The following is an 18,583-nucleotide window of genomic DNA, read 5'->3' as shown; positions in this document are numbered from 1 at the left end:
TGTTCTCGCACGAAATCGAGCCAGGAAGACGCTGTCGTTCCGGGAGCTTGGTGCGATGTTCCATAGCCGGTAAGCAGTGTGAAAACGGCCACTGTCTGCCCTCAACAGAAGAAGGACCCTGTTGGATCAGCCATTGATGATTCCTCCTCCAGCGTCCTGTTTCACACAGTGGCCCACTAGTTGCCCCGAAGGGCCAACAGGCAGGTTACAGAGGATGAGACCCTCCCCTGCTCCGGCCACCCAGCGCTGGGATACAGAGGACTGCTGCCTCTGGGTACGGAGGCTTCTCCTCCGTGACTCTGTCTAATCCCCTTTTCCAGCTGTCTACGTCTGTTGCCATCACTGCATCCTCTGGTGGTGAATTCCAGGTTTTAATCACTGGAATCTATGGCGTTGAATCAGCTGCGTTGAATGCTCTCCAGTTCTCATATTTTGGAAGAGGGAAAAACGTTCTTTCTGTCTACTTTCTGCTTAATGTTATAGCCCTGTATCCTGTCCCCCGCTTGTTTCTAAACTGAAAAGTTGCCGACTCTTCAGCCTCTCTTCATAGGAAATATGCTCCAAGCCTTGAGTCATCTAGGTTGCCCTCTTCTGTACTTTTCCAGCTCTTCAATGTCCTTCTTGAGACCTGGTGATCAGAACTTCACAATGTCATGTCCGTGAACAGTCATGCCATGATTGTTTGTTTGTTATGTCACTGATGCCACAGTATACTGCAGTTACACAGCCTTAACGCTAACCTGATATATTCTCTCCTCAGCCATGTTCTCTCCATATTGCAATTGTTACTGTTTAAGACCAAGGATGGGCCTCTCAAATTATCTTAGAGAAATATGCATCTCTTAGCTAGCAGTGACCTTGGACTGTCTAGATGCCAGCTTTTGCTACTTTGCCCAGATGCTGGGAACATAACATTGTGTACTGAATATTTAGCCATAACTATAGAGGGTTCTCACAGGACCCGTGTAGACTTGCGCGCCAAAATCTTAACCGTTGTTGGAGAGCGGGAAAATCAAGTATGACATAGACTATTTGCCTTGCCTTGTCACGTCTACCAAGCCCCGTGCTGGGGTTTAGACCTGAACTGTAAGACTCCTAATAAAAGCTTTTCTGCTGGAACCAACATGTGTTCACTGGTGAGGGGCTGAGGGATCTACCTGCCAGGAACTCACACACACAGTTTTCCAAATGAGGCCACAACACAGTTGTATCCAGGGGCATTATAATATTAGCCATTTTATTTTCAATCCCGTTCCTAACATTCCTCAGTACAGAGTTTGCCTTTTTCACAGCAGTGGCAAACTGAGTCGAGCTTCATTATTTTCATTTTTTGTTTTAAAAAAAGATCCACTTGCTATGTTTCTCTGATTAAAGACAGGTCAGAAGTTTGTATGTTCTGGGTGTCAAGTAAAAACCTTTTATCCCAGCCCAAAGTCACTCAATGTTATCTTTGATTTCTTAAAATTTAAAACCAGTCTAATCACTCTTGAAATAATTAATTAAATAGAGTCACAGTGATACAAAACAATGCTAGTATATGCCAATGAAATGAGAAATACAAAAGCATACATCTCATCCCTGATCCTATCTTAAATTTAAAAGATGAAATACTATTTCTAAAATTTTTACCAAAGCATTTTCAGATAAGATAAGTGTTTAAGATGAGATATCCCTTATTGCAACCCATATCTGACAGATTCAGGGGTATTAGAATCACAGAATCATAGGGTTGGAAGGTACCTCTCAGGTCATCTAGTCCAACCCCCTGCACTACGCAGGAAATTCACAACTACCTTCCCCACCCCACCGTACACCCCCAGTGGCCCTTATTACATGCCCAAAATGGCAAAACACCGCCAGGATCCTAGTTGAACTGTCCTGGAGAAAATTGTTTCCTGACCCCAAGGTGGCGAGGTAGGGTATTGCTACCTAATAACTGTACTTACATACTGCCCTTCTGGACAGATCAGTACCTCCTCTCAGAGTGCAGACAAAGTCAGTGTTGTTATTATCCCCACAATGTAGCTGGGGAGCTGGGGCTGAGAGGAGTGGATTACCCAGGGGCTCCTCCAAAGCTTATGGTAGTAGTGGAAGTCGAACCAGCAGAGTGCTAATTCACAGTCCGACTGTCGTAATACATGAACTTCAAATGATTTCATTAAACCATCTAATCTTCTTTACTCCGCTAATGTGATGTCAGAGTCCTCGGAGCAAAGAATAACACTTTCCCAAGGAACACTTGTATTGCTCAGTGTTCTGCTTGTATTAAAATTTATGATGGGCATAAAGCCTTCTGTGCATTCACTATCTTTCTCAAGGCAATTCTTCATCATTACCCAAGGCCACTGGCTGAGCTCATGGCAGTATTGGGATTCCAACCAGCAGAGAGCTGATTTGCAGCCCAACCACTTAACCACTATGCTACAGTAGCTAACAAGGCTCTTTAATAATAACAATAACAATCTTCTTACATACCACTCCCCTGGAAAGATTAGTGCCCACCCAGAGCAGAGAACGAAGTCAGTGTTATCATTATCTCCACAGTCCAGCCAGGGAGGCTAAGGAGGGGCTGACCCAAGGCCACCTGCAGAGCTCATGGCAGGAGCGGGATTCCAACCAGCAGAGTGCTGGAGAATGGGCAGGAAGTGAGCGGAACGGGATCTTGGCAGTCCCGCTGAACTGGACTGATCCAGCTGCTGCTCTGTAATCTGTTATGCCCCAAGTTTCTTGGCTGATATGGATCTGCCTTTGGCGGCCTCAGCCGGCTGCTGCTTGTGGGTTCTGCTGGGGCTTTGCTTACCAGTTCAGCCACTGGGACTGTTGTGCTCTTGTTCCTTCAATTGGCCAAGGGACTGACCGGCCCTCCCAGGCAGCTTACAGCCTCTAGAGCAGGGGTGCCTTTTCTGGAAAACTCAAGGTTTGGACTGGGGGAGGCACTAGGGCCATCGTGGCTCATTTGGAGCAGCCAATGGGACCCCCTGACAACCAATGGGAGGGTGTGTGTGTGCGTGCGCACCGCACTTACGTGTTTCCTTTGCGTGCTCGAGCGCCCATGCCCCATGCAATGACATCATCTGGAAGCAACTCAAGAGTTTGGGACTGATTTGTAAAGATTTGGCCCTCGTGTGATGCCGTCGCTTCGGGTGTAAACAGAAGCGATGTCTTGTCGAAGGCTTTCACGGCCGGAGAACGATGGTTGTTGTGGGTTTTCCGGGCTGTATTGCCGTGGTCTTGGCATTGTAGTTCCTGACGTTTCGCCAGCAGCTGTGGCTGGCATCTTCAGAGGTGCAGCACCAAAAGACAGAGATCTCGCCGTGTCACAGAAGCAATGCCATTGCACAGGAGGGCATACGTAGCCATTTGGACTGCCTGGTGATGGTGGGTGATCTGTGGGTTGCCTGCCTCCCCCCACTGATCACCAGTGACCAGGTGGCAGAGAGCCAAATCGCTGGGAGGTCGCCCACCCCGTCAGGCACCTGATAAACCTATGAATCATGTGGGACTAGTTGGTTGCCATTAAGAAACTGAGCAGGAATTTTGGGGCGTCATTCAAGTCAGCAATGAACTGGGCCTTCCCCCCCCCCCCCCAGCTTACTTCAGAATATCCTTGTTGGTGGTAATAGGTACAATTGGCCTGGTTAGGCAATAATTAGGAACAGGAGAAATTGAGCAGGTTGCTACAGTACAGGTCGGGCAATTGGTGAGCCCCTGAAGGCAGCTGAGGACGAAGAGTTGTGGATGATACAGCCTACCATTAACTAGAGATGGCAGGCAGGTTGAGGAGAGAATGCCGTAACATCAACAACAACAACATACCAATGACTCACGGCAGTTGTGGGATTTGAACCAGTAGAGTGCTGGTTCATAGCTCAGCCACCTAACCACTATGCTGCAGCCAAGTAGCAAGGCCTCAGCTGCCGGAGCAGCACATGGGGAACATTGGGTTAGCACCTCTTGGCACTGTTTTATGTCCAGGTTGGGATAAAGTGGGAAGGCAGTGGGAATGCTGGCCAATTTGGGTCTACCCCAAATGCTGCTTGCTGCAACAGGCTGCTTGTTAGAACCTGCATTCAAAAGATATTCTTTAAACTCAGTTCTTGGCAGTTGTGGGGAACAACACTTGGGGGAATATAATATTTTAAAGTCTGAAATAAGTGATGCATATCAAGAGCACATGTCACAGAACTGTTAAACCAACCATGACATCAGCCAACGACATGTTCACATATGAAGGTCCTGCAACAGTGATCAGGCCTCCCAGGGCTTCGTGCTTCTGGCATCGGGTAAAGTTTTCAGCTTAGCAACACCTGGGAGATCCCAGGGGAGGCAGGGAGAGTTCCTGGGAACGCATAAAGGCTCCTGCGCTCTCGGAGTCACAGGCACATGTCCGTGTGAGGACGTCAGCAGTTGGCCGTCTCCTCCTCTTAGAATCTGAGGCTCACCCCTAAGGCAGCATCAAGACCCTCAAGACCTCCGGAACTGACTCGCTCGGAGTTCTCTAGCTGGAGGGAAGGTCAGTGACTGCTGCTGGCTTTATTTGTATCCTATCTTACGAAGCGTCCAAGTTCACAGGAGTGGGCACATGTGTGTGTCTAGGCTGCAGATTTAGCAGAGATGAGAGACACATTTAATTTGTGTCTCCTGACCACTCTTTCCCAGAATCAAGAGGGTGAAACTCACAGAAATGCATTTCATTTCACCATCCAAAGGGGTGCCAGTGAAGTTCTCAGTCAAGTAGGAAAGCCAGACTGAAGACCTCTAAAGGGCCCCCTTTGGAGGGCCGCTTCCCTGCTCAGCAGTCTCTGCTTTGACACTCCAGCATCACAACCCTAACTGCAAAGATGTGCTAGTTACACATTTTCTGACAGGTCACAGGAAGAAACAGGAGATGTTTGGTGTTAGAGAAGAGGTCTTTGGATGTGTTGGAAAGGCTGTGACTAAAAAAGATTTCTGCCTTGTTTAGGCTCTGATGCCTGTGTTAGGAGTGTATGCTTGGCTGCAATTCGAAAACAGAAGGGAGGACTGGACTGCCAAAATAACCACAATGTTTTGTTTCCTTTCTATAGGGAGGTATAAAACCAAAAATTTTTGAACAGCAACATGTCCTTCTCCAATGAGTCCCTTGGTCCTTCGGCTTTCTTCCTGACTGGCTTTCCAGGGCTGGAAAATTATCATGTCTGGATCTCCATCCCCATCTGCTCCATGTACTTTGTGGCCATCGCTGGGAACTGCACCATCCTCTTCATCATCAGGACGGACCAAACCCTCCACGAGCCCATGTACTTCTTCCTGTCCATGCTGGCGCTCTCAGACCTGGGCTTGTCTTCTGCCACTTTGCCCACCGTGCTGAGCGTCCTCTGGTTCAACCACCGCGTGATCCACTTCGATGCCTGCCTGACCCAGATGTACCTCATCCACACCTTCTCCATTGTTGAGTCTGGCATTCTACTCTCCATGGCCTTTGACCGCTTGGTGGCCATCCGCAACCCGCTGAGATACACGGCTATCCTGACCAACGAAGCCATCCGCAGAATTGGGGTGGGCGTTTTCCTCCGGGCTGCTATTCTGGTCTTCCCGACTTCCTTCCTCCTGAAGAGACTGCAGTATGGGAGAAGAAACGTGCTCTCCTATTCGTTCTGTTTGCACCAGGATATTCTGAAGGTGGTGCGCTCAGACAGGAGAACGAGCAGCATCTATGGCTTGATGGTGGTGCTTTCCTCCATGACTATTGACTCGGTGTTACTCATTGTATCCTATATCATGATCCTCCAAACTGTGCTGAGCATCGCCTCCAAGATGGAGCGACTACGGGCCCTGAATACTTGCATCTCCCACATCTGTGCTGTCTTCACTTTTTATGTACCCATGATTGGCCTCTCTATGATCCACCGATATGGGAAAAATGCTCCACCCGTTGTTCACATCCTCATGGCCAACGTCTACCTTCTGGTGCCACCCCTCATGAACCCTATTGTGTACAGTGTGAAAACAAAACAAATTCGAACACGGATAGTTAAAAAGTTCCGGAAGGATGAAGGGTCAAGTGGAGCCTCTTAGAACCAACATCTTGGCCAGGAAGGGGATGCCAGTGTGCCTGGGTTCTTCTCAAGGCAGTGTTGTCCCACTTCTGAAACCACGCTGTTCCGGGAAGAAAGACCAGGTTGTGGATTCTGCAGCCTCATTCTGCCTGGGTACGGAGCGAATGAACAACCAGGCCAGGCAGTGAAGGGCCCCATCCTAATCAGGCGTGGATCAACTTTTGTTCTTCAGCATCACTCCCAGTACCTGCGGTGGCATCGGAGGCAGGGCTCCGTTAGAGATGCGACCAGGACCCTTTGGTTGTATCCAGCTGGTAGATGCTTTCAGCGTGTGCGATCTTTAGTGGTTTCCTGACATTGATGACAATTGTACCTTTCTTGGCTTCCTGATTCAGTTAAAGAGGTAAAAAAATCTCTAATTCCTAGAAATGCCATAAAAGATTAGGGCGGGGAAAGAGTATCCTTGGTTGTGAAGCCCATTCCTTACTTTTAGAGGAGCTAAGGGTTGTGGCTAGGAAGCATTTACATATTTGCAAATGTACAACCGGGATGCTCACCAAATTACAGGCATCACATCCTTCCCGTGGGTTGTTTTTATCTCATCTGGACGTTCTTCGGCTGCCGTTGCCTTCGAAACACGACTGCTTTACAGACGGTGAACTTACATCCCCCTTCTTCAAAACACCTAACTAGAATCAACATGTTAATGTTTTGTTTTGGATGGTGACTTTCTCACTTTAAACAACAAACACTTCGTAATGACAAAACTGAGAGCCAGTTTGGTGTAGTGGTTAAGAGTGCAGGACTCTAATCTGGAGAACCAGATTTGATTCCCCACTCCTCCGCTTCAAGCCAGCTGGGTGACCTTGGGCTAGTCACAGCTCTCTCAGAGCTCTCTCAGCCCCACCCACCTCCTGTTATTGTTGTTGTTGTTGTTATTGTTGTTATTGATTGAAAATGGAGTTTTGAACTGTCTCAAACTAGATCATCACCACTCAAAGTGCTGTTAAAAGTCTCAGTACAATCATGGGTATATCTACAGTCCAGCATACCTACAGGGCTGCCTCCCTCCACGGCAACTTCACTCATCTGAACAGGGTCTCTTGCAGGTGCCAACCTGCACATGGGCGAAATCAACAGCAGCCCACACACGGGCTTTCTTTGTTGTGGCCCCCACCCTGTGGAACGCCCTGCCAGAGGAGGTCAGGGGAGCCCCCACCCTCCTGGCTTTCCACAAACAAGACAAAACCAAATTATTCAAAAAGGCTTTTTTTTAGCTAAGAGGGCAGTATTGAAGGGAGGGGGTCTCATATGCTTCGCTAATGAGTTAGAGACCGTAGACTTTACCACAATGTTCCCTTACATATTATCTGTTGCTTTAATAATAACAACAACAACATTCAGTTTATATACCGCCCTTCAGGATGACTTAACCTCCACTCAGAGCAGTTTACAAAGTATGTCATTATTATTATCCCCACAACAAAACACCCTGTGAGGTGGGTGGGCTGAGAGAGCTGTGGCTGACCCAAGGTCACCCAGCTGGCTTCAAGTGGAGGAGTGGGGAATCAAACCCAGTTCTCCAGTTTAGAGTCCTGCACTCTTAACCACTACACCAAATGGTATATGTGCTTCTATGAACTACCTGTGCTTCATGTTGTCTAATGTCAGCCCTAGAATCGCTTATGTTCTGTTTCAGCATTTCTTCAGCTCTGTACTGGATTCTTGCTAGTGCTAGGTCTTTGTAAACTTGTATTTATTATCCTATGATATTGTTTATGGAAATGTCCTCGACGGTGTATGAAAATGTCCTTGCTACGGATTGCACTAATCTCACACTATGTAATCCACCTTGAGTCTCAGTGAGAAAGCTGGAATATAAATGACACAAATAAATAAATAATAAAAAGGGAAAATGGAAATGGATCTAGGGAGTAGCCTGGCTCGGTATAAAGAAGACTTGGGGTTCAGTTAGTGAGGTGAAGTGGTGGGGATAGTTCACAGCTCAAGTCCCAGACAGACAGACAGACAGACAGACAATCCTTGTTCAACCCATTCGGATATTAGAAGCCTTCATCACATTCCTGATAATGAACAAAATACAAATAAAGCTGTGCCTAAGATAAAAAACCTAAACCAAAGATGGTGCCTATTTATTTACTATTTCTAGTGTACCTTTCTCATAAAGACTCGAGATGGTGTATGGCCGTGTGATTAAGATAAAATCTCCGCACATCATTACCTTTCCCCAGTTGCTGGCCTTCCTTGCAGTCAGCTTGTGCTCAGTTTCTTGACCCCAAAAGCTTATGCCCTGGTAAATGTTGGCCTTGAAGGTGTCCTTGGACTTGAATTTTGTTCCGTTACTAAAGACTAACGCAGCTACTATTGCATAGTGATGCAACAGCAAACACCCTGTTTTCTTTGTAACTTGGTGGTTTATTTGTTAACAACAAAACTTTAGGCAGAATAACTGGCCTTGAAATAAAGAGATATAACAATACTTAACAAAAGGCTGTTCCTCGTCCCCTAGGCCCAGGCTTCTAGCGGGGAAGGGAAACGGTGTCCCTACTACGTTCCTGCTTGCACTGAGGCCTACTGGGTTAATCTCTTGGAAGAGGCAGTACACAGTAGCCACCCCCTTTTAGCTACTCCATCTCTATAGAAGAGCAAGATTTGGGTCTACCTGAAAAGACCAACTAGATTTTCAGGATATGAGCTTGCAAAAGCTCAAAAGGTCGTACGCTGGAAACCTAGTTGGTCTTTAAGGTGCTCTTGGATCTCCATTTCTGCACAACTCTCGCAAATATTGCAGTTTTTAAGGCAATATATTTCCCCTAGTTTTATAGAAGGTTAACTCATTTGAACTACATGGTCCAGTGACACTCTGCTTGGGTTCAGTGGGGGAAAGTTCTCAACCCTTTGAGCTCCACACATACAGAGCCCCAAAGGATCGCCTACAGACTCATCCTCCTCAGATAGCCAGCAGGCATAGCTTGGAATCTCAGAGCAAAAGGTCGCCAGGCTGAACAGGTGCTAAAGCCTGGAAACAGCCTGGGAAAATATGCTCTGCTTTCGCCAATTAAGGGATGCATTGGCGCATGCGCAGCAGTGCAGAATCAGGCCTGGGCGTGAACGGAGGTCTTCTGTCTGCAAAGAAGGCATGAGCCAACTGCCACTCCTTAAGACCATATCCATGGGTAATTATGGCACTGTAGGCAGAGTGCCGTGAGAAATGTGGGGGCTTGGGTGGACGGGACCAGGAAAAAATCACTCTATCCCATATTATTTCCCTTCAAAGCTGATCTGGGACTCAGAACCGCCTGCCTCCCCGCAGTTCTTAACTTTCCCCAGGCCAGACTGGGAGCTCCTCTGATGCCTCTGGGGTATATTACTCTGCTGCCCCTGCATAAGGACTCGGGAACTCATTCGACTGTTTGTAGACTCCAGTATGGGACACGGAGCCTGGGACATGAAGCAAACATGATTGACATTTGAACTGTCTGCGATCAAACTATCCGTGCACATGTGGAGTTGAGTCCTTAACCAAATGTTTTGGATCAAAGTCTGAATCAAATGCCACGCCCAGGAGGTTTTCTGGATGGGCATCTTAGAAATGTTCTGTCTAAATATTAGGCTTGTGAGTTGTGACTGTGCACAGTAGCAGCTTCTAAAGGAGTAGCTCCATATGCTAGAGAGCCAAAGCACATGTAGGCAGACTGTCTTAGCAATTCTTCACCACTATCCAAAGCCACCTGCTGAGCTCATGGCAGATGGCGGATTCGAACCAGTTGAGTGCTCGTTCGCATCTCAGTCACTTAGCAGCCAACAAGCCTTGTTAATAATAACAATAACAGTGTGCTTAAATATCACATTGGACTAGATGACCCTTGTGGTCCCATTCTATAAATCATAGAATCATAGGGTTGGGACATGCAGGGTTTGGTTTCCCCCTCCTCCACTTGAAGCCAGCTGGGTGACCTTGGGTCAGTCACAGCTCTCTGGAGCTCTCTCAGCCCCACCCACCTCACAGGGCGTTTTGTTTGGGGATAATAGTAACATACTTGGTAAACTGCTTTGAGTGGGCATTAAGTTGTCCTGAAAGGCGGTATATAAATTTAATGTTTATTATTATTATCATTATTATTAATATCGTCATTGTCATCGTCATCATCTAGTCCAACCCCCTGCCCAATGCAGGAAATTCCCAAATACCTTCCCCCCCACAAACAGTGACCCTTACTCCATGCCCAGAAGATGGCAAAACTCCATCAGGATCGCTTGCCAAACTGACCTGAGGAAATTTTCCACCTAACCCCAAGGTGGCAATCGGCCTTCCCCTGGACGTGTAGGAAAGGGCTGCAAGAACTAAGCCCCGATGTGACCCTTCCTGCCCTCCTCCTCACAATCTGCCCAGGTTCGCAGAATCAGCACTGCTGTCAGGTGGCCATCTAGCCTCTGCTTAAAAACCTCCATAGAAGGAGAGCCAAATGCCTCCCGAGGACTCCTGTTCCACTGAGGGACCGGTCTACCTGTCAGGAAGTTCTTCCTAATGTTTAGCCGAAAACTCTTTTGAATTAATTTCAACCCACTGGTTCTGGTCCAACCTTCTGGAGCAGCATAAAACAACTCCGTGCCATCCTGTCATGTCTGAACCCCATACATGCCAATGCTCAGACTGAACCAATGTTTCATGCTGTAACTTGATGTCATATTGCCAATGCCATAACTGTTTCTTTCCCAGGCTGCTTGCAGGTGCTTATCTAATGGACTGTAGAAACTTTCAGTATCCCTGACCTTGTGTACTGCATTGCTATGTCTTGGCTGCTCAGTGACTCAACCTGATAGTACAGCTATGAAAGCTGTTCTCAGGGCAAAATCGCGCCAAAAGCCTGTTTCCTGTTGGGAGGGGGGGAAAGGAGCAAACGTGTGTTAAGAGGATGATTTCCCCCAAGAATCTCTATTCCTGTCAATCTTGCTCTTACTGCTTAGATGTGCCCTTGCTTCTGAGTAATCCTATGGACATATCTATGGAATGATTTGATTTCTGAATAAAGCCATTTAACCAAGAGCCTGGATTTCCTGTCGAGATGGTACAGGGATCTGTCTGCCGTATCCTGTTCTCCATAGCCTGACACATCCTCTATATGGCAGCCCTTCAAGTACTTGAAGCTGGTTATCATATCCCCTCTCAGTCATCTCCTCTCCAGGCTAAACTTCCGAGCTCCTTCAACCTTTCCTCAGAGGACTTGGTCTCCAGACCCCTCACCGTCTTCGTTGTCCTCCTCTGGACATGTTCCAGCTTGTCTATATCCTTCTTGAATTGTGGCACCCCAAACTGAACACAATACTCCAGGTGAGGTCTAACCAGAGCAGAGTAGAGCGATACCATCACTTCTCGTGATCTGGACACCATGCTTCTGTTGATACAGCCCAAAACCGCATTTGCCTTTTTAGCTACCGCATCACACTGCTGACTCATGTCCAGTGTATGGTCTACTAAGACCCTGAGATCCTTTTCGCACATAGTACTGCCAAGACAAGCCTCCCCATCCTATAATTATACATTTTATTTTTCCTACTTAAATGCAGAACTTTGCATTTATCTCTGTTGAATTTGTTTTTTTTTTAATTTTGGTCCAGTTTTCCAGCCTGTCAAGATCATCTTGTATCCTGACTCTGTCGTTGACCGTATTTGCTATGCCTCCCAATTTAGTATTGCCTGCAACTTTAATAAGCGTTTCCTCTATTCCTCCCTCCAAATCATTGTGCAGGGGATCCCTTCCAACCCTATGATTCTATGAAGGTCCTGCAACAGTGATCAGGCCTCCCAGGGCCTCGTGCTTCTGGCATCGGGTAAAGTTTTCAGCTTAGCAACACCTGGGAGATCCCAGGGGAGGCAGGGAGAGTTCCTGGGAATGCATAAAGGCTCCTGCGCTCTCGGGTTCACAGGCACATGTCCATGTGAGGAGATCAGCAGTTGGCCGTCTCCTCCTTTTAGAATCTGAGGCTCACCCCTAAGGCAGCATCAAGACCCTCAAGACCTCCGGAACTGACTTGCTTGGAGTCCTCTAGCTGGAGGGAAGGTCAGTGACTGCTGCCGGCTTTATTTGTATCCTATCTTATGAAGCGTCCAAGTTCACAGGAGTGGGTGCATGTGTGTGTCTAGGCTGCGGATTTAGTAAAGATGAGAGACACATTTAATTCCAGGATGCACCGGGTGCCATTTTGCAATTGGTTACCAGAAGCACGGGTTCAGTCCTCTATCACTGTTGTAAGAGGGACACAGCAATGGCCAGTCCCTCAGAAGACAGCAACAAAAAAAGCAGGGTGCAATATTCTGCTGTGCAACTGCTCCTCCTCTCTGATCACTGAAATGCAGGGAGACCCAGAATGCCACGAAATGCATTCTTCTGCAGCACTCCTGAGTGGCCTTGGGCAAGTCGCTTGATCTCTCCTCCCAGGACCGCTCTCACCTTGAAGAGGATTCGAGCCTTTTGTGCACTACAAGGAGAAAGGCTTGCCTTCTCCTGTCCGTCTCCCCCTCTGTCCCTTTGCTGCCTGGGATCTTTCTTGGTAATGGCACTTCCTCCCACTTCCCTCAAGAAGCGAGACCTTTCGGAGGCAAAGCAAGCAGATGTCATCTCATCTCCTTTGAGTGAACAAATGTTGGAAGGGGTTTGTTGTGATATGGGCTTTATATACAGATGTGCAAGCAGAGCTGAGTGGAGGCAAATATACTCCCAGAAGCAGGGCCTGGAGATACGTATATGTGCGCCATCCAGTTGCAACAGACTTATGGTGACTCCATCGATGGGTTTCCAAGGTAAGTGAGCAGCAGGGGTGGTTTGCAATTCCGTGAGTGGAGATATACCATCCCATTTATTTTGAGTGTTAAAAACTGAGTGCCTTCCCAGAGAACTTTGCCCCAGTTTCAACAAACGCCCAGCTCTGGCTGTCCCCTGTCTGAATTCAAGGAGGTTTTTTGTCTCACTTTCACACTTACTCTGCACACAAAAGTCCTATTTGACGTCTTCTCTGCAGAAAAAATAACAGCTTGGAAAATGATCCACAGGCATCAAGAAACAAGTTTTTTGGTTAGGTCCTATAATCATAGAATCCCTGAGAGGGAAGGTGCCTTACAGGCCATCTAATCCAATTCCCTGCCCAACACAAGAACAACATAAAGCATCCCCAACTAGTTATCTAGCTGCTCCTTGAAGACTGCCAATGAGTGGGAACCCACCATATCCCCGGGAAGCTGATTCCACTGCTGAATTACTCTTAATGTGAAGTTTTTCCTGATGTCCAGCCAGGACCTTCCCTCCTGTAGTTTAAACCTGTTGCTTTGAGTCCCATCCTCTGTTGCCAACAAGAACAGCTCCCTTCCCTCCACTAAGTGATAGCCTTTTAAATACTTCAGTTGAGCAATCCTGTCTCCTGACCATTCTTTCCCAGAGGGTGAAACTCATAGAAATGCATTTCATTTCACCATCCAAAGGGGTGCTAGTGAAGTTTTCAGTCAAATAGGAAAGCCAGACTGAAGACCTCTAAAGTGCCCCCTTTGGAGGGCCGCTTCCCTGCTCAGCAGTCTCTGCTTTGACAGTCCAGCATCACAACCCTAACTGCAAAGATGTGCTAGTTACACGTTTTCTGACAGGTTTTCTGACACATTTTCTGTTCACAGACAGAAGCAGGAAATATTTGGTGTTAGAGAAGAGGTCTTTAGATGCATTGGAAAGGCTGTGACTAAAAAAGATTTCTGCCTTGTTTAGGCTCTGATGCCTGTGTTAGGAGTGGATGCCTGGCTGCAAAACAGCAACATGTCCTCCTCCAATGAGTCCCTTGGTCCTTCGGCTTTCTTCCTGACTGGCTTTCCAGGGCTGGAAAATTATCATGTCTGGATCTCCATCCCCATCTGCTCCATGTACTTTGTGGCCATCGCTGGGAACTGCACCATCCTCTTCATCATCAGGACAGACCAAACCCTCCACGAGCCCATGTACTACTTCCTGTCCATGCTGGCGCTTTCAGACCTGGGCTTGTCTTCTGCCACTTTGCCCACCATGCTGAGTGTCCTCTGGTTCAACCACCGCGTGATCCACTTCGATGCCTGCCTGATTCAGATGTACCTCATCCACACCTTCTCCATTGTTGAGTCTGGCATTCTACTCTCCATGGCCTTTGACCGCTTGGTGGCCATCCGCAACCCGCTGAGATACACGGCTATCCTGACCAACGAAGCCATCCGCAGAATTGGGGTGGGCGTTTTCCTCCGGGCTGCCATTCTGGTCTTCCCAGCTTCCTTCCTCCTGAAGAGACTGCAGTATGGGAGAAGAAACATGCTCTCCTATTCGTTCTGTTTGCACCAGGATATCCTGAAGGTGGTGCGCTCAGACAGGAGAACGAGCAGCATCTATGGCTTGATGGTGGTGCTTTCCTCCATGACTATTGACTCGGTGTTACTCATTGTGTCGTATATCATGATCCTCCAAACTGTGCTGAGCATCGCCTCCAAGATGGAGCGACTACGGGCCCTGAATACTTGCATCTCCCACATCTGTGCTGTCTTCACTTTTTATGTACCCATGATTGGCCTCTCTATGATCCACCGATATGGGAAAAATGCTCCACCCGTTGTTCACATCCTCATGGCCAACGTCTACCTTCTGGTGCCACCCCTCATGAACCCTATTGTGTACAGTGTGAAAACGAAACAAATTCGAACACGGATAGTTAAAAAGTTCCGGAAGGATGAAGGGTCAAGTGAAGCCTCTTAGAACCAACATCCTGGCCAAGCAAGGGATGACAACATGTTGTTCTTCTTCTCAAGTCAAGGTTGTCCCTGCATCTCTCAGGGTTTTGTGCCACAGATGTGGTTAAGAAGCATAAGGACTCAGGACTTAATTAGACCATTTGTAGACTCCAGTATGGGACACGGAGCCTGGGACATGAAGCAAACATGATTGACATTTTAACTGACTGTGATCAAACTATCCATGCACATGTTGAGTTCAGTCCTTAACCAAATTTTTTGGATCAACGTCTGAATCAAATGCCATGCCCAGAACATTTTCTGGAGGGGCAGTTTAGAAATGTTCCATCTAAATGTTAGGCTTGTGACTGTGTGCAACCTATTTAGTTTAAGGAGAAATATCAAATAAATATATATTTTTATTTTAAGAACTGGGAGAGTTTACGTTTATGACAGCGTGATCCCACCTTGTGACACTTGCATTTATGAAAATAACAAAGAACCAACTTGCAAAGACGTCTTATTTGGAACAGTAATTAAGCATATACAATAACAATCAACATGTAACCATTCAGGCTTGTTTTATTCGAGCAGGCCCACGTCGCAGTCTTTCTGGCATCTGTCTGGCCAGTCCCTTGGAGATGCACCAATTTGTAGCTGTGCTCTTCTGTTCACTGCAGGAGTTTCTAAATTATTAATAGAGAGTGTTCATAGGATATTCCTAGGAAGGGGTGCTTCTGAGGTGAGAGTGCTTCTCCCAGCAGCTTCAGGCCCTCCAATATCTCAAGGAAAATTCACATCTAACATCCATTTCAAATAGTCACTCCCAACAATACTCAAAATACAGACTAACAGCCAATTAATATAAACACAATCCTCCCGTCCAGTAATTAGTATAAGAAATTCTCATATCTAAAATATTAGTATAGGATATTCATAGGAAGGAGTGCTTCTGAGGTGAGAGTGCTTCTCTGGCAGCTTCTCTCAGGGAATCCAATCTCTCAGGGAAAATTCACATCTGACATTTATTTCCAATAGTCCCAACAATAACCAAAATACAGACTAACAGCCAATTAATATAAACACAATCCTCCCGTCCAGTAATTAGTATAAGAAATTCTAAAATCTTAATAGCTAAAATATTAATACAGGCTATTCCTGGAAAGGAGTGCTTCTGTGGTAAAAGCGCTTCGTTCTCCCTTCAGCTCCAGGCCCTCCGATCCCTCAGGGAAAACTGCGCCTTTTTTCCCTTATAAGGAATGCGCCAACTCTTTAGCTCCCTCTAGTGGGCCAAGGAGCAGCTTCATATGCTAGAGTCAAAGCACACACTCTCCTCCTCCCCTCCCCTCTCCTCCTCTATATCTGACCAGTTTCTCTTTCTGCCCTCCATGCATCTGACGAAGAGAACTGTGATTCTCGAAAGCTTATGCTACAATAAAATTGGTTAGTCTTAAAGGTGCTACTGGACTCTTTTTGATTAAAGCACACACAGGGACCCTGTCCTGGCAATCCTCCATCATGATTCTGGATGAGAGGTCTGTGGTTGCCTGGGCGATGATAGGCCTTCCCTTGAAAAACAACTAAAACTCCCAGGAGGCCACGAGAGCAAGAGATTACACCAACTATTCCTCCTCCAAACAGTTTGCCTGCATTTCCTGTTAACAAAGACTGAGTCCTACAAGCATGAGGTGCTGAGAACAACATGGGGGGAAAAAAAGCTGCATAGCCCCGAGACACCTCTTTTGTTCCAATGAATTTTCAGATTGGTGGGTGTCCATCAGGGAAATAGGGTTGCCAGTTCCCTCAAGTCTCCCAGCGGGAGACTGGGACGCTGGCTCCTACCTCATTGGGGGCTGTCCTTGTTGTGCGCGTGCAAAGCACGCGCGCACGCTCCCGGTGTGCGTGATGACGTCACTTTTGATGTCATCACGCAGGGAGGAAGGGCAGAGAGCGCGGGCAGCGCTCTCTGTCTCTCTCACTGCCGCTGCTGCCGTGCCACTTGTCCCTGCTGGTGCGGGCAGCACACGGGCAGTGGCGGCAGCAAGAGAGCTCTCGTGTGCGCCGCAGCCGCTGCTGCCCCTGTGCTGCCAGCGCCGGCGGAGACAAGGGGTGCGGCGGCGGCGAGAGAGAGAGCAGGCTGTGGCCACCGCAGTTTGCTCCCTCGCCGCCACTGCCCCTGTGCTGCCCGCGCTGGCATGGACAAGGGGCGCGGCGGCACCGTCGACGAGAGAGCAAGCCGTGGCCACCACAGCTTGCTCTCTTGCTGCCACCACCGCTGCACTCCTCGACCCTGCTGGCGCTGGCTGCAGAGCGCCAGCGGCGGCGGTGGTGAGAACGCGGGCGGCGGCAGTGAGAGCGGCGTGCTCTTGCAACCACCGCCTGCTTTCTCTCTGCCACCGCCTGCTCTCGCTGCGCAGGAGCGTGCCCCGCACCCTGGGGCGTGCCGTGCCACCTGGAGAGGGGGCGCCCCAGGGAGCGTGCCCCCCACCGGCCAGGTAAGCGGGCGTGGGGGAGGGAGGGTGGGATTGGGAGATCCCCCGCCCCAAGCGGGGGGATGGGAACCCTGCAGTAAAAGCAGGTGGAGGAATTAAAAGGAAACTTGTTTTTGGTGGGTAAAAAGGTATACAAAATAATGTGCAGGGGTGCTGGTTTCTTCCACTGTATAAATGGTGCCATCTTTGTATTCCCAGGAGCTGGAGTATCACCCGGGGATTCCTGAGCTGGAACATGGTGCAAATGGAGCCAGTGTGCTGCAGCAGGCAAAGTGTTGAATGCCGGAGACCCGGGTTTGAATCCCACTCTGCTATGGTAGCCCAGGAGGTGACCACGGGCCAGTTATGCTCTTCTCCTTAAACTACCTCACAAGGTTCTTGTTGTGAGAATAAAAATGGAGGAAGAGGTAATGATGTTGTAAGCTGCTTTGGGTCCCAATTGGGAAGAAAAGTGGAATATAAATATCTAAATCCAGGGCTTTTTTTCAGGGGGAACACCATGGAACGGAGTTCCGGCACCTCTTGAAAATACTTGGCAATAGTGCTTGAAAATAATTTTATTTCAAAGAAACGAATGTGTTTCTTCCTCATTTCCCTCTTGAGAGTCCTGCCACCTCTTTTCCCAGAAAAAACTCCCTGTCTAAATCAATCAACCAATGGAGGATAGGGCAACTTTTTTCTTATGGGGGCATCACAGAAGCCATCTTCACAGGTGTTTAGAAAAAGGAGTACAATCTATCCTTGAATAAAAGGTTTTGGAGACTTGTAATATTTGCTTGAAGTTGGTAACTACTGTGTACTGTCTGTAGCTTTAAGTATGCTCCTACTGGGCAGTTTCCGCATTGTTTAATATGCTATGCTTTGTTTCAGCACTGGTTCAGCTCTATATAGGATTTCTGTTTATTTTCAAATTTCTGCAATCTATACCCTGTTGTATTGCTTAGTAAATGCCTCCACCGTTGATTGCATTGACTTACACTGACTGCGCAATCTGCCTTGAGTCGCAGTGAGAAAGCGGACCATAAAGAGCATAAATAAACAAATAAAATGCAAGATCTGGTTAGATTTGAAGTTACTTTTTGTGATGTCTCAGCTCTCACATCTCTCCATGGCGGAATTCCATGTATACTCAGCCTCATAGATTTTCTCAGAACATGAAACACCACAAGATGTCCTACATTTTTATCTCTGTTTATGCCTCAGTTACAGGCCTTGAAGCAGGACTTACATAGCAAGTGTAGCTGTCAGGCCGCCCTCCCCACACTGTAAGGGCAGTTTATAGATATGGAATATCATGAACC

At 47.7% G+C, this 18,583-nt stretch overlaps 2 protein-coding genes across 2 annotated transcripts; both read left to right on the top strand.

The window, feature by feature from the left end:
• The first annotated feature begins 5,100 nt into the window (after positions 1–5,100).
• On the top strand, positions 5,101–6,057 carry LOC129326396 (olfactory receptor 51G2-like). The gene has a single exon (XM_054974553.1). It carries the CDS (start codon positions 5,101–5,103, stop codon positions 6,055–6,057), a length of 957 nt encoding a protein of 318 aa, XP_054830528.1.
• Positions 6,058–13,849: 7,792 nt separating this feature from the next.
• Positions 13,850–17,122, top strand: LOC129326395 (olfactory receptor 51G2-like). The gene is made up of 2 exons (XM_054974551.1): positions 13,850–14,801; positions 16,725–17,122. The coding sequence occupies exons 1-2, from the start codon at positions 13,859–13,861 to the stop codon at positions 17,120–17,122; spliced, it is 1,341 nt and encodes a 446-aa protein (XP_054830526.1). The 5' UTR covers positions 13,850–13,858.
• The last annotated feature ends 1,461 nt before the right edge of the window (positions 17,123–18,583 follow it).

Source organism: Eublepharis macularius, chromosome 3, assembly GCF_028583425.1.
Source record: "Eublepharis macularius isolate TG4126 chromosome 3, MPM_Emac_v1.0, whole genome shotgun sequence".
In the NCBI taxonomy this organism is placed as follows: Eukaryota; Metazoa; Chordata; class Lepidosauria; order Squamata; family Eublepharidae; genus Eublepharis; species Eublepharis macularius.
Note: the sequence above shows the minus strand (reverse complement) of the source record. Positions and strands in the feature narration are given on the sequence as shown.

Coding starts and splice junctions, on each gene's coding strand:
- LOC129326395 (XM_054974551.1), top strand. CDS start 13,859: ATGTCCTCCTCCAATGAGTCCCTTGGTCCTTCGGCTTTCTTCCTGACT. Junction 14,802..16,724: donor CCGGAAGGATGAAGGGTCAA/GTGAAGCCTCTT, acceptor GTCATCACGCAG/GGAGGAAGGGCAGAGAGCGC.
- LOC129326396 (XM_054974553.1), top strand. CDS start 5,101: ATGTCCTTCTCCAATGAGTCCCTTGGTCCTTCGGCTTTCTTCCTGACT.